The sequence below is a fragment of the Protopterus annectens genome, chromosome 2.part2 (assembly GCF_019279795.1).
Source record: "Protopterus annectens isolate FY-2018-M chromosome 2.part2, PAN1.0, whole genome shotgun sequence".
NCBI lineage: Eukaryota > Metazoa > Chordata > Ceratodontiformes > Protopteridae > Protopterus > Protopterus annectens.
In genome coordinates, this window is record NC_056730.1 from 577499690 (window position 1) to 577516122 (window position 16433).

General features: G+C 44.4%; 1 protein-coding gene across 1 annotated transcript in view; it reads right to left on the reverse strand.

Moving 5' to 3' along the window:
- Positions 1-16433, reverse strand: part of DLST (dihydrolipoamide S-succinyltransferase) — a 1212631-nt gene that overhangs the window by 1115379 nt on the left and 80819 nt on the right. The window contains exon 3 of the mRNA XM_044064453.1: positions 9513-9573. Coding sequence (XP_043920388.1) covers positions 9513-9573 — 61 coding nt within the window. The remainder of the gene's footprint in view (positions 1-9512; positions 9574-16433) is intronic.

Genomic DNA, 16433 nt, shown 5'->3' on the forward strand with positions numbered 1-16433 from the left:
CAAGAATAGCCTTGAGTAGAATCCTAGTCCCTTCCTCTTGCTGTGGTACCAACTGAATAGTTCTCATGTCCATGAGGGATGAAACTTGTTTTTGTGCCTCTGCCCATTGATTGCGTGGCAGATCTGGCATACCGTTTGGCCTTGGCAGGGTGTGAAAGTGAAACCTGTAGCCTTGTTAAACGATATTTAGGGCCCATTTGTCCTGGGTGACCTTGTGCCAATTTTGTGAAAAAAGTGCTAGTTTTCCCCCTAAAGGGGCTGCCAGAAGATAAGTGCTTGGTGCTGGCAGGGGAAAATCATTGAGACTGTTTCCTGTATGGCTGTGATTTTTCCTCTCCGCTTTTGGAGGTAAAAGCACCCCACTGTTTATGCCTGTATGAGCCTTGGGGCTGTGATCTGCCTCTGGGTCGTCTGTATTTGCCTCTTTGTGGCCTGTCTGACACTGGAAAGGATCAATTCCTTGTAGGCCAGTTCCTGCTAAATCTGGGAAGTTGTACCTGCAAGAAATCCTTGACTGTTTGCATAGATTTAGCTTTGTCCTCCATTTTCTTCAACATCCCTTCTGCTTTAACACCAAATAAAGTATCATGCTGTAATGGAGCATCTAATAGTTTTGCTTTGACATGATCAGGCAGATTCTGTTCTTTTAACCAAGCATGCCTCCTAATGACAGAACCCATAACAGCGGCCCTGCAGGAGGCCTCTAGAGAATCAAAACCACATTGCAAAGTATGCTTTCCTACTTGTTCAGCTGCATGCAATAAATCCTGCATTTCTTTGTTTTCTGCACATTCTAAATTTGTTAATATTTTCTGTTTAAGCAGTGACATAAGATATTGCTGATATTTAAGCATATGAAATTGACAATTTAAAGCTCTTACAGCCAAGGTAGCAGAAGTATACATCTTCTTCCCCCATCTGTCCAGGGCCCTAGAATCCCTATCAGAGGGGATAGGGTTTTTTGCAGTGGAAGCCTTGACCCCTTTGGGACCCTGAAAGATGGTTTCTGGGTCAGCAGCAGGGTTTTTATAAAGAAATTTATGTGAATCAGGAACCCTGTAGTATCTGTCTGGCTTAACAGGGGCTGGTGGTAGAGAGTCTGGAGATAGACTGGACTCTGAAAATACATCTACAATGTCTAAAACTGGTGGGATAGCAATGGGGCCTGTGCTGAGGTAATAAAAGGAAGTCTGAGCCTTTTCTTGGATTCTGAGCAATCTTGGCTCTCCCAGTGGAAATGCTCCCTCACAGTATGCAGAGTCTCCCCAAAAGAGTAATCCTCAGGAGGAGAGGCTGAAGGGATAAGATTCTTCAGCATCAGAATCCTCATAAGGAGGAATGGAATATTCCTGATCGGAAGAGGAATCAGAGGAAATGGAAACCTGGCCTGAAGATGCGTATTCTATCTCTTGCCTAAGCCTCTTATCAGGTGGGGGATGGAAACCCCTCATCAAAGTAATTAGGTCTTCGGCCATTTTAAGCATCTGTTTTTTAGGTGGTGGCCTGTCCAGAAGAATGCTGTACTTGTTTCTTTGTCTTTAGAACTGCTTTAGTCTTTGCCTTTGAAGCTGAAGTAGGTTTCACATATAAGTGTGTACGTCTGAAAACACCCTCAGAAACAGATGCCTGCTCAGCGGCTCCAGACCCATCTGAGGGAATAGTTTCAGAGTGTCCAATACCTTGAGTTTCCAGCCGTCTAGCTGGCTCCACGTGGGAGTCGGAAGCGGCCTATGGCTCTGAGATAGCGGGCATCAGGGGCTGCGAAAGCGCCTCACTGAGAACCGGCGACAGGCCTAGCAGGAACCTCGTTTGTTTTGGACCTTGGATGCCTGTCCTTTTCTTTTTTTTTGCGCTTTTTATAAACTCCGGTAGTCAGCTGTTCCGACGGCATTATATAATTGAATCTTCTGCCAAAGTAATGAAATGCAAAATCGTACTGACGCTTAATAGTGCGTTGGTTAAATCTAGCACAAAACCGACAACTAGCAACGTTGTGATCAGGGCCTAGGCAAGGAATACAGTATGAGTGAAAATCCTTATGAGTTATTTGCTTCCCACAAGAAATACACTTATTAACTTTTTCTGACATCGGACTGGAGCAAGAAAAAAGTTTCCCCAACGGGGTACTTAGCTTTAATGAAGACTTCGAATCTGAAAATCTCAGGAGTCGGCCGACCGGCACTTGCGAACTGCTTTTGCTTCGGGCACCACGCGACAAGAAAGACTGAAGAAAATGGCACTGACATCAGTGAAGAGGTGACAGCAACCGACGCAGGACCTAGACTTTGGAATTCAGGCCGACTGCGGGTAGCCTGCCAGCAGGATAACCCAATTGTAATGACTGCAACAGTGAAACATGAACATCTGGTAATGACTGGCCCCTAGCCGTAAGCGGAGAAACCTCCTGGAACACCTGTCCATGAGAATGTGATAGTACGCATCCTTGAGGTCTATGGAGCACATCCAGTCCTTCTCCTGCAGCAGGGGCAGAATAGATTGAAGCGTGACGATCTGGAATTTTTCCATTGCAATAAAGAGGTTCATTGCTGAAAGGTCGAGGATCGGCCTTAAGTCCCCCCGTCTTCTTTGGCACCAAAAAGAACCTGGAGTAATTGCCTAATCTGGGTTGTCCTGGTGGGGATGTGCTGGATGACTTTTTTTTCTAGCAACTTTTTTACCTCTAAAGCTGCAGCCTCCCTCTGACTGGGTGGTACATCAGGGAGACGCTTCAATTGAGGAGGCAGATTTATGAAAGGGATAGAATAACCTCTGGATATTATTCGAAGCACCCAGCGATCTGATGTTATGGACTCCCACTGAGCCAAGTGCTTCGAAAAACGCCCCCCCCCCGACTGCCTCCAGAGAGGAGCAGTCGGGCAACCCCTCAGGGCTGCTGCGTGCGATCAGAAAAGGGTTCCCGTGACCCAAAATTTTTTGCGCGCCCCCCCCCCTCTGGGCCGGCATCCACCTTGTCCCCTCTGCCTCTGAAGGATGAAGGGCCCGGAGCATAACGGGACTGCTGAGTCTTCTGGAACCACATCCTCTTTTGTCCTCTCTGGTTCCTAGAAAAGGACCTTTGAGGAGCCGAGAAGCGGACTCAGACAGCAAGCAGCGTCTTCCCGTCTTTTGCGCTCTGAACCAATGTGTCGCAGATGGTCTTCCCAAACAGAGTAGAACCGAAGGGTGTGTTCGCGAAGGACACCTTGAAAGGTTCCGCAAAGTCACAAAGCCGGAGCCAAGCGTGACGCCTTAAGGCGATACCGGACCCGCTGGCTCTAGCGTCTCCTTCCGTGGCATGGGAAAGTAGCCGCATAGACGTGTTCGAAACAGATTTGAGAGTGGCCATACGAGTAGAGAGAGTCCGTTTGTCCTCGGCCGACATGGACTCAGGGGGAGACTCAGCAGATTCTTTCACCAGATCCCGCTGAAGTCTAATTACATGGGCCAAATAATTCAGCGCCCTTATAGAAAAGGTAGCTAAAGCAAACATCCACTTCCCGATACGATCCATAGTCTGAGACTCCTTATCAGGGGGATGGATCAAGGAACTATCTTGAGCGAGTTCCCTCTTGGTGGCTGTCCTTGTATTGAAGATGGCACAAGGCTGGGCAATGGCCAAGCAATAAACAGTGTGCAGAGCTTGGGATGGGAGTTTAAGTCTGCACCCCAACAGCTGCAGTGCACGTGGCTAATCCCTGGTCCATAGTGGCTGTTGGTGCTACATCATAGGGATCAGAGGTAAAAGATCAGTGGTCTGAGATACAACAAATGGCCATAGCAGAGTTACCCACTTGTGGCTGAGACAAAATTCTAGCCTGCTGTAGGCTTGTTTTTTTTTTTTTTTTTTTTTTTTTTTGTGCAACTCGAAGATGGACTGACCGGTGGCTTGTTCCATGGTCAAGCTGAAATCCTTCCTGGGGAGGATGAGCAGCAAGTGCCAGTAAACAATACCAGTCTAAAGTCACTTTTTTGACAGAAAAACACAGTAAAAAAGGACTTTATTTTACTTTTGTGGGGCTGGCATAATACTGCAAACACAACTTCTCTACAGAAAAAAACGTTTTTCAGCTACTTTACAACACTTTTCATCTGACATGAAAACTGAGTGCTCCACTTGAAATATGTTACTCTTGTGACAATCTGTAAAAACAACACTCCTAGCTTTAAAATAACTTTCCTGAAGAAGGTGATAAAATATCAACATAGATAAAAAAAAAAAAAAAAAAAAAAAAAAGTAGAATTTTTTTCCCCAAAGGGAAAAGTACAGTTGTGTAAAATCTTACCATGACAGTAAATATCCTTCTCTTTACTGTTGCAGTATTCTTTACAATAGGGATCCCCTGGCAAGGGCAGCCAGTATACAAAAGCCTTTAGGTTGTAATGCGTATGCTGTACGTCACATGTATGCTCCTCACATGACGTATGGCACAAAGGTGATATCCGAATGTACCATCCTCAGAACTGAAAGCACCAGGAGAAACAGTCCAATGATACTAGTAGGTAGCAACCACATACAGAAGGCAAAAAGACCAGGGGGAGCATGAAGGGAGCGAATACTGCAACAGTAAAGAGAAGGACATCTACGGCTATGGTACGATTTCACACAACTGCACTATTTCCTTCCATATCACTGTTGCAGTACTCTTTACAATAGCAAGAGTAAAACAGCTCAGGCAGAAGACTGGAAGGAGGAAGGGCCAGCACAGTCCTCTAGGAGTCCATGAAAAATGGCCCTGGCAAAACCAGCCCTAGTCCTAGAAATCACATCCAACTTAGAGTGCTTGGTAAAGGTATGCTCAGCTGCCTCAAGAACAGAATTAACATTCAAACCCTTGAAAAAAGCACCAGAAGAAGTCACAGCCCTAGAAGAAATGGTTTGCTTGGAAACAGCCAAACCTAAAGACCTAGGATGAAAACAAACAAAAAGCTGTTCAGTTTTATGAAAAGCTTTAGTCTTATCCGAATAATATAGTTGTCTATGCAAACTCAAGGTGTGCAAAACCTTCTCACTAGCATACTGCAGATAGGGGAAAAAGCAGGAGAATGAGCAGGAGAATGAATAGATGATTAAGAGACAACTTATTAACCACCTCAGGCACAAAAGAAGGATTAGCATGAAGAGACATCCTATCTTTATGAAGGAGGAAGTAAGTGCCAAAAGAAGAAGAGTCTTCCAAGAACAATGCTTTAAGGAGCTGAAGCAGCAGGCTCAAAAGGAGCCCAATTCCATTTTTCCAAAACTAAATTAAGGTCCCAGGAAGGACGGACAGGCTTCCTCGGAGGCGTAATGTGAAGGACACCTTTAAGAAACTGTTTGTTCTCAAATCTACAGGCCAAAGGGGGCCAAGCAGAGATAGCTGAAGTAAAATCTCTGGGGAAGAGGCCTGAATGAGCAGGTCATCCAAATAAGGAAAGATTTGCCTCTTTGCAGAAAGCAATCACAAAACCTTCAGCATTCACATTCTTTAGATTTTCTAGTCCCTCCTCTTTCATACCTCAAGATGGAACTTCAGTGGTGGATTAATCATCTGTCCCTCAAACCAGGGTGGGCCTTAACAGAAGAATATGCCAACCCAGCATTGAGCAATTTACAGAAATAAGACAGAACCAAAGGAGCAGCCATGGTAAGTGGATCCAGGTTATGAGATAGACACCAAACAGAAAATCCCCTTTTATTTAGACAAATAAGATTTTCCTGTAGTGGATTTCTTGGTCTTCTGCAAGACCCGAAGCACATCCTCAGAAACGAATACAGCGTTCTCATGTGGAGCTTGGCCAAAGGAAACATAGGAATGGTGGAAGAGGAAGAAGAAACTGAAAGAAAGCAATCAGAGTTGAAGCCGTGGGAGGAGGCAGGGATGCCAGCACTGGAACAGTCTGAAGCCTGTACCCCAGAAAAAAAAAACATGATTCTCAGGAGGAGTCAGGAATGACTTTTGGAAATTTACAGTAAACTCCAGGCTTTGCAGGAGAGAAACAGCAAAGTGAAGATGCTGAAGCAAAATCTCTGCAGAGGAGGCCTGAATGAGCAGGTCATCCAGGTAAGGAAAGACTTGTATCCCCATCTTTGCAGAGAGCTATCACAGGAGCGAGGCATTTGTTGAAGACCCTTGGGGCAGTAGAGAGGCCAAAGAGCAAAGCAGAGAGCTAAAAATGTTGGGAAGGAACAGAGAAACATAAAACTTCCTGAAAAGGGGATGAATAGGAATGTGTAGATAAGCAACCTTAAGATCCAGAGAAACTAGAAAAGCTTGGAGAAGAAGCAGCAGAAGAAACAAGGTTTGAAGGCACAGTTTCCAAAAAGAAAGGACCTTCAAAAAGGTGTTTAGCTGACAAAGATCCAGAATGGGTCTCCAGGTGCCTTCTTTCCTGGGAACCAAGAACATTCTGCAGTAAAACCCTTTCCCCTTTGACAGGCTGAAATTTCTTTTAATTGTTCCCTGAGCCAAAAGACCTTGAAGCACCTCTGGAAAAAAGGGCAGCTGTTCCTGAGGAGACTGAGGAATGCCCAAAAGGGGAAAGGGGGAAATAGATTTCCATTCCATGTAATAACCCTTGTGAATTATGGAAAGAACCCATGAGTCTTGGGTGACCTTTACCCAAATAGGAAGAGACACAGAAGGACGCAGAGAAACAGGAATACGATTATGAAGACAGGACAGTCAGACAGCACCTGCTTTGTCAGGAAAAGGAGGCTTCTAAGTAGATGGAGTTCGGGTAGCCTTAGCAGGGGGAGGATGAGCCAAGTCTACAGACAAAGGCAGGCTTGTTAGGATAATTCTTTTGGAAGTTAGGAACAGGTGAAACAAATATATGCTTCAACTCATGTAAGGCATTACCCTTTTCTTACAGGGACTTAAAACAACTCCGCAGCAGCAAAAAATAAATGCTTATTCACAGGCACATCCATAAGTTTAGAAGTTTAGCTTTGATATCATCAGGCAAAGGTTGAAGTCTGAGCCAGGAATACCTCCTCAAAGCCGATCCAAAAGCAGCAGCCCTAGATGAAGTATCAGCAGCATCACAGCTGCATTTAACGGAATGACAAGCTATTTGGGAGGACATCCCTAGCAAGGCAAGAGTAGAGGCTTTCCCTTCAGAATCAGGAAGATCTGAAATGGCTTGACAAGCCTGAAAAAGAACAGCTAAGACATACCTGGTCATGTGTGTCTGATAGTTCACAGCTCTAGAGGCTCTAGACTATGATCTAATGGAGAAGGAATTTGACATCAGAATCAGCATCTGAGGAATCCTGCTCCCTGGGCCTCTTAAGAGGGGTAGAAGACAAGGAGGAGCAGACACAGAACCCCCCCCCCCCCCAGTGGAGGCTTCAAAACATAAGGGCATTAAACAGGCCTTGAGTGATGTTTTGCTTCACTCCGAGGATCCTTAGGAGTAGGGAAAACGTGTTCAGTCTTCTGCTTCTTTTTGAGTGGGACATCAGCCTTAAACAATTTAGGAGGCTCTGAGCCCGAACAACACTCTTTAATAGTAGTCAGAACCTCTTCCCTCGGTAATATCGGAGGAACACGCCTAGGCCCTTCGGTAATTATGAGCCGCGGTTCCCCCTGTGCATCCGAAGCAGACGTCTGCAAGGTCTCCATGGGCATGTGTGGAGTCAGATCCATCCAGCCTCCAAAGCGGTTGTGGCAGATCAATCCAAGAAGGAAACTAGGTAATCCTCTGGGCTTTCACCAGCCTCGAGAGAGACATCCAGTATAGGCGGTACAGCCAAAGAATCTGAGTGAGCTTTCTTGGTCTTTTTTTTTTCTCAGACGGCTGACCCTCAAGCTGGAAAGTTCCTTCCATAGTGGCTTTAGCCATTAGTTTAAGTTGTTGGTTCTATAAGTAAATCATAAAGGAAGAAAGTCAACTATTCAATGTCTTAGGGATGAAGGCTTGACAAATCTCAAGATGTATAGTCATGGGAAGTATCTAAACAGAACAAATACAGATTTGTGACAACTGTTATGAGGAATCTGTCTGGTATTTCCCCTTTCTGGATGACATGAAACCAGCAATAACAACAAAGCAAAACAAAGATAAGAAAATCAAGATATCCCAATGGGGCACTTACCCCTGAAAAATTAGATAACCAGCAGACAAACGAGCTTTCACGCCAACAATCAAAGATGGCATTATCACTGGCAGCAAAGAAGTTCTGAAGATGGTACATCTGGATATCACCTTTATGCCCTACGCTGTGTGCAGGGAGCATACGTGTGACATACGACATACTCATTACAACCTAAAGGCTTTTGTATACTGGCCAGATGTCAGGCTACCCTTGGCAGGAGATCCCTTGAGTAAAGAATACTGTAACAGTGACATGGAAGGACATCTTCTCTGCCTAGCAAAGGAGGAGCACAAGCCAAGAGTCTATCCTCAAAAGCTTAATAGCAGCATACTCTTCAGTGACTATAAAGCTCAGAAAGGCTTTGTGTCCAAACATGTCTTTTACTAAACTCAGCTGGAGCTGCCTTACAGTTTGGGTGCACAGAAGGTGCCCTGAAGCTTTAGAAGCTGGTCGGCTGTTACATCCTTGGCAGGATAAAACCCATATAGCTAAGGCTACTGTTACATCCTTGGCAGGATAAAACCCATATGGCTAAGGCTACTGTGGCAGTGATCAATATGATGAACATCTGCAGGTGGGACCTTTAGCAAAAGGAAAAAAGCAAACTACATAGAATATGAATCTATGTTAACACATACACACACAGTAATATTCAGGAAGAGGGTTGGAACTTCAGGGAGGGCTGGATTTGAGCAATCTAGGCATGTTACATTGAATAATATTCGTTAAGAAAAACTAAACATGTATTAAACACGTAAAGAAAAAAATCTTTGTAATGACTATATTCTCTCATAACTGAACATGCATTCATGTCACCATATGAAATGTAATGTTAGCAAATGTCTAAAACAGAAAAAAGCTCTGACATGGGTACTTCGGGGAAGGGCAGGTCCGACTGTCACAGCCCTTTGCAGTAATTAATCACGACTCAGAACTATGGTCGACAGCTCAAAAGTCAATGAAAACCCACTTGACCACTGTCACTGCAATCATATGCACAAACACAGCATGTGAAAGTACTTTAGAAAGCTTACAGCTTTAAAAATGCAGTTGCTTATGCACTCAGATAGGGATATTCCAGCTAAGCAAATAGCAGATCTTGCTATATTTCTCAAAGGCTGACAATCTCTTGCTATATTTTAGTCTCTTTCATGCCAACATTAATAAGCATTCAGTGGACACTACTGTAGCACACCTGCTTCAGCACTGCAGACTACTACTCTACTAGAAAACAATGTCATGCCTCTGTCATCTGTGATATTACAACACAGCAGTTAACCAAATGGAAAATAAAAAGTGATAGAAAGAAAAATGACAACATTTAGGTCCCAGGAACTTTTAAATTCTACATAAAGTGTACATGCTTTGGATTAAAATGGTCACTTCACACATTTGGAAACAGAACCACTGGGTGGCCTGTTGCAAAGATACTCACAGTGGTGGCTGATGCTGGGGGAGGATGTTGCTGGAAGTTGATCTGTGGCACAAAGAAAAACCTAAAACAAAGCAAGAAAAACACAGTCATTATCCAATTTCCATGGGCTTCTGCATCCTACATCTCACTTTTTCCCAATCGGAATTCTAGCATAAAGAAAGTGCATCCTTTTACTTCAGGTCATCGATCCCAACAACAAAGCACTGAAGTGAATCATTATGTGAGGCACAATACAAGCTTCAATTCCAGCATGATAGCACCAGCAGCAAACTTTATCCTATGATGATTCCATCAAAGACTTGTAATACTACGGTGACTTCCATGGCACAGACGTTTTGGCTCTGCCTACACCCAACATGACCCATGTTCAATGAGTGGCATGACCACTTAGGGAAGGATGGGTGTAAGCAGCATCATCAGGTGGTCCATCCCAGGACGACAGAATTTGATAAATTGTGCTTCAAAAAGAGAAGGTCCAGTACTTTGATCACACACACACACACACACACACACACACACACACACACACACACACACACACACACACACACACACTTGCGGATTCAAAAGGTGCTTCAACAAAGTATTAGTTTAAGGGTGTGCACACTTATGCAACCAGCTTATTGTACATTTTTATTTTTTTATATTTTTTCCCCTAGCAGATTTGTTTTTCAATTGAATTGTACAGGTCATAGGTCACATTAAAGGTGGGAAAAGTTTTATTGTGGTCTCATTTTTTTTTATACATCACAAAAACTTGGCATTTTAACAGGGATGTGCACATTTTTTTTATATCCACTATATGCACAATTGGTTTACATTATTTAATCGTGTTTTCGGAAACTGAAATTCATATGACTGAAGGTCAAAACCATGTCAGAAAACTTAACTAAATACATAAACATCCACATTTTTGCAGGAGCAAGCTCCCCTGAACCTCTATGTGGGGGGCTGAACCCCCTGCAGATGATATACACCAACTCTGAAATCACACTACAATGGACAAAACTCCCGTTTGAAGCAGTTCTGTTTAGACAATGGTACATTGGTGATTGGGGAATTTACTTTTTCCACCTACTGTAGTGCGATCTCGGAGCTGGTAGATATAATTTGCAGGGGGAATGGGGGCACATCCCCCATATGGTTGGTGCAGGGGGGCTTACCCCTGCGTGCAAAAATGTAGTTTTCTATCCCCTCTGCCCACGAGTTTTGAGAAACTCAATCATATGGTCTCAACCATATGAGTTTCAAGTTTCCAAAAACTCGCTGAAATATAAACCCGTGCACAAGCACTCAAATGATACCAAAATGAAAATGTTTTCCCCAGTGAACCCTTCAGTAGTTTGCCTATGTATGCACAAGCATACTAGTAATTAACCCCACTACTTACTTGTTCTTTTTACCTGCCCTTTCAGTCGGGATACAGCAAAAAGCTATTGCTGCTGTCCCTTCAGATTCTGGCCCTCGGCAGATGAATCAGTTCATGGAAATGAGCCAGTGCCAGGCAGGAACAAGTCAAAAAAAAAAAAGGCACCCAGAGTGAGTAATTTTAGTTGCCAAACAAGATCGCTGTGGGAGAGAAAATTTTAGCCCAAAAAAAAAAAAAAAAATGCCTTTATTGCACTACAGCAGACCAAAGCAAGATGATGCAAGCAGGGGCAGAAGGCACTCAGGAGCATCTCAGATGTCCATTTAGGACGTATGCATTACCATTGCCCTTAAAGGGAAATGGGGAAAAAAAAACAATGCAATTATATATATATATCTATATAAATTTTTTTTTTTTTTAGTACATCTGCGAGTTGTGCCCTGTAGACGACAGAGGCCATGACACCTGCCCCCTTCGACCCACCATAGCACAACTACTGCCCGACAAATCAAGGAGATGCAGAACAGCCTATAGACAAATCCTGCTGTCACACTACACTCAGTAGGGCAACAATGAACAGTGACTTTTTTTTTTTTTTTTTAAACTTGACCATTGCTTGATATTGAGCTGGTAGATGGTTTGAAGTATGGGGTCAGCCCCAAATAAGAAGAATATGAAAAAAAAAAAAAAGGAAGACATACAGTCACTATGTCATCAGCTTGTATTTCAGCTCACCTCCCTTCAGAAAAAGCCTGATCTTTCAGCAATCTACAGGGCGCTGCCGTCTGGTATCTCCCGTGATCAGCAGCTCAAGCCTCCAGTCTGCTTCTCAATGTAAATAGTCCATAAAAAATGTTATAAGTTCATAGGTAGGTACTAGGCTATCGGCCCAAGGGCCTACGTAAGCCTAGCCAACAAGGTTACTTGGCTTACGCCACCCAAGAAAGTTATTTTCCTGTGCCACTGTCGAGCAGAGACACAGAAGTGATCCACAGGGTGTATTTCCTATTTCCCATCCACTCATGAAGATTTTTCTTGAAGAGTGCTAATGAAGAACTTTGCTTGACATAGATGGGTAGCCTGTTCCAGAGTATGGGAAATCTCGGGGAGAGGAATCTATCCCTCCAGCATGTCCTGTTTATTGTGGTGACAAGGTTTAGGTCCCTAGAGTGTGTAGCTCAGAGGGATTGGGATTTCTTTAGGTGTTGCATGTCCAACAGCTCTGGGTTTGACATAGCTTTATATGTTAGGCAGAGATCACCTCTGAGTAGGCGATATGCTACAGAGTAAAGCTGGAGTTTTTTGAGACAGTGAGTGTAGGGCATTTGCTTGATGCCAGTAATCCTCTTTCTGAGGTACTGCTGTGGCCTTTCCAGCTGCTGCAGATGTCTTCTGAAGTACATTCCAAAAGGGGCATTGTACTCTATAATGAGTCTAATGAGTGTTGAGTAGAGGGGAACAATGACATCTTTTTTCCTGGAAGAGAACCCTTTTATGATGAGGTGTGCCACATAGAAGGACTTCCTGACTACTGTGGCGATGTGACTATCAAAGGAGAAACTACTGTCCACCTGGGTCCCAACGTCTCATCACACATTCGGTGTAAAGTAGATTGCTGCCTATGTGGTAGTTCATGGGTACAGAGTTTTTACCAAAGGGGATGACACTGCACTTTTTGGCATTGAGCTTAAGACCATGGCTCTGACACCAGGCATCTCTGCCTCAGCAAAGCCCTTCTGTAGGATGTCCACATCATTTGGGGACTTGACTGTGGCTCCTAGTTTGCAGTCATCTGTGAACTTCGTTAGCCAGAGGCCTTCTGTGTTAGCCTGTACTTCAGAGAAGTAGATACCAAACAGGAGAGGTCCCAGGACTGAACCCTGTGGTACTCCACTAGTCACTGGTTTGAGGTCAGATTTGGAGTTTGCAACTTTTACAGTGTGGGTTCTGTCAGTGAGCCAGTTGGCAACCCATCTTGTGATGTACGCATTTATACCTAGTTTAGTGAGTTTAGCTATAATTCCAGAATGGGGGATGGTGTCGAAAGCCTTGATGAGGTCAAGATAGGCTGTGTGAACCACCTTACCCTCATCTACGGCTTTGGTGACTGCCTCAAAGTCGTCGATCTGGTTCAGGAGGCATGATCTGCCTTTCACAAACCCAAACTGGGTGGGATCCAGAGTTTGGAGGTTACCAATGTCTTTGTTTATGAGTTCCATGATGATACGTTCCATGGCCTTGCAGACCAGGCTCGTCAGGCTAATAAGGCGATAGTTCCCAGGATAAGTGGTGGCTCCCCCTTTGTGGAGTGGGAAAACTGTTGCTGTGCACCATTCAGTGGGCACAAAGCCTGATGCGTGGCTATTATTGAACATGGTGCTTAAGTGGGGAGCAAGTTCGTTCTGAAGTTCGTGTAAAACGCAGCCTGGGATGTTGTCTGGTCCCCATGAATGCTGTGTTTTTGGCTTTAGAGAGTGCAGCTTTTACCTGCGTACTTGTGATTACAGGGATTCTGCATTCTTCCTGTATAGATCTGGGCCCATTAGGGGGTGAGAGGGGGGTAAAGTTAGCACTGAACCTATCTTCTAGGATGTTGGCAGTATAAACAGCAGTTACAGCAATGGTGTACTACATAATCGCATACCACATGCTGCAACATTTCCCTGGAATTTCATTTTTCATCACAACTGCAATGTAGTGGAAGTCGGAAATGTAAAAAGCTGCAGTTCAACAAATACTACGATCTCCTTTAACAATTTATACAAAAATGCTAAATTCCCAAACTACCTAATCATCATCATCTTCTTTCAGCTGCTCCCGTTAGGGGTCACCACAGCGGATCATCTGTTTCCATTTCTTCCTGTCCTCTGCATCTTGCTCTTTCACACCAACCACCTGCATGTCCTCTCTCACCACATCCATAAACCTTATCTTAGGCCTTCCTCCTCTTACCTGGCAGCGCCTCCTTAGCATCCTTTTCCCAATATACCCAGCATCCCTCCTCAGCACGTCCAAACCAACGCAATCTCGCCTCTTTTGCTTTGTCTACAAACTGTCCAACCTGAGCTGACCCTCTAATATACTGATTCCTAATCTTGTCCATCCTAGTCACACCCAGTGCAAATCTTAACATCTTCAACTCTGCCACGTCAAGCTCCGACTCCTGCCTTTTTGTCAATGCCACCGTCTCCAGCCCATATAACATAGCTGGTCTCACTACCCTCTTGTAGACCTTCCCTTTCATTCTTACTGGTACCAGTCTGTCACAAATCACTCCTGACACTCTTCTCCACCCATTCCACCCTGCCTGTACTCTCTTCTTCACCTCTCTTCCACTCTCACCATTACTCTGAACTGTTGATCCCAAGTACTTAAACTCATCCACCTTTACCAACTCTACTCCCTGCATCCTCACCATTCCTCTACCCTCCCTCTCATTTACACACATATTGTTTTAGCGCTGCTGACCTTCATTCCTCTCCTCTCTAAAGCACATCTCCACCTCTCCAGAGTCTCCTCAACCTGGTCCCTACTCTCACTACAGATCACAATGTCATCTGCACACATCATAGTCCACGGGGCCTCCTGTCTGATCTCATCTGTCAACCTGCCCATCACCACTGCAAATAAGAAAGGGCTCAGAGCTGATCCTTGATGTAATCCCACCTCCACCTTAAACGTATCTGTCACTCCCACTGCAGTCCTCACCAATGTCACACTACCCTCATACATATCCTGTACCACTCTTACATACTTCTCTGCCACTCCCGACTTCCTCGTATAATACCACAACTCCTCTCTACGCACCCTATCATATGCTTTCTTTAAGTCCACAAAGACACAATGCAACTCCTTCTGACCTTCTCTGTATTTCTCCAACAACACTCTTAGAGCAAATATTGCATCTGTAGTGCTCTTTCCTGGCATGAAACCATACTGATCACTAATCTTCACCTCCCTTCTTAACCTAACTTCCACTACTCTTTCCCATAACTTCACGCTGTGACTGATCAATTTTATTCCTCTGTAGTTACTGCAGCTCTGCACATCACCCTTATTCTTAAAGATAGGCACCAAAACACTTTCTCCACTCCTCAGGTATCCTCTGACTTTCAAAAATTTCATTAAACAATCTCGTTAAAAATTCCACTGCCATTTCTTCTAAGCATCTCCATGTTTCCACTGGTATGTCATCTAGGCCAACAGCCTTTCCATTCTTCATCCTCTTCATAGCTGTCCTTACTTCCTCTTTGCTAATCTGTTTCACTTCCTGATTCACTATCCCCACATCATCCAACCCACATCATCCAACCTTCTCTCTCTCTCATTCTCTTCATTCATCAGCCCTTCAAAGTACTCTTTCCATCTACTCAACACACTCTCCTCACTTGTGAGTACGTTTCCCTCACTATCCTTTATCACCCTTACCTGCTGCACATCTTTCCCAGCTCTGTCCCTCTGTCTAGCCAATCGGTACAGGTCCTTTTCTCCCTCTTTAGTGTCCAATCTCTCATACAACTCTTCATATGCCTTATCCTTAGCCTTCGCCACCTCTCTCTTTGCCATGCACCTCATCTCCTTATACTCATGTCTACTTTCTTCATCTCTCTGACAATCCCACTTCTTCGCCAGCCTCTTCCTCTGTATATGCTCCTGTACTTCCTCATTCCACCACCAGGTCTCTTTGTCCTCCTTCCTCTGTCCAGATGTCACACCAAGCACCTTTCTAGTAGTTTCCCTTACTAGCTCTGCTGTAGTTAACCAGCTATTCGGTAACTCTTCACTGCCTCCCAGTGCCTGTTAACTCTTCCCTGAACTCCACCTCACAATTACCCTTTTTCAGTTTCCACCATGTGATCCTTGGTGCTGCCCTCACACTCCTCCTCTTCTTGATCACCGTCATCCTACAGACCACCATTCTATGCTGCTTAACTATACTTTCCCCTGTCACCACTTTACAGTCTCCAAATCTCCTTCAAACTGGCTCTCCTACATAGGATATAATCCACCTGTGTGCATCTTCCTCCACTCTTGTACGTCACCCTATGCTCCTCCCTCTTCTTAAAAATACGTATTCACCACAGCCATGTCCATCCTTTTCGCAAAATCCACAATCTGACCTCCTGCATTCCTCTCCTTAACACCATACCTACCCATCACTTCCTTATCCCCTCTGTTCACTTCACCAACATGCCCAGTGAAGTCCACTCCAATCACTAGTCTCTCACCCTTGGATACACTCACCACCACTTCATCCAACTCGCTCCAAAATTTTTCTCTCTCATCCATCGCACACCCAAATTGTGGAGCATATGCACTAACAACATTCATCAATACACCATCAGTTTCAAGCTTCATAAACATCACTCTATCAGACACTCTCTTCACCTCCAAAACACTCTTGGCATACAGTTCCTTTAGGATAACCCCTACCCTATTTCTCCTGCCATCCACACCATGATAGAACAATTTGAACCAGACTCCTATACACCTGGCCTTACTTCTCTTCCATCTGGTCTCTTTCACACACAATATATATCAGCCTTCCTTCT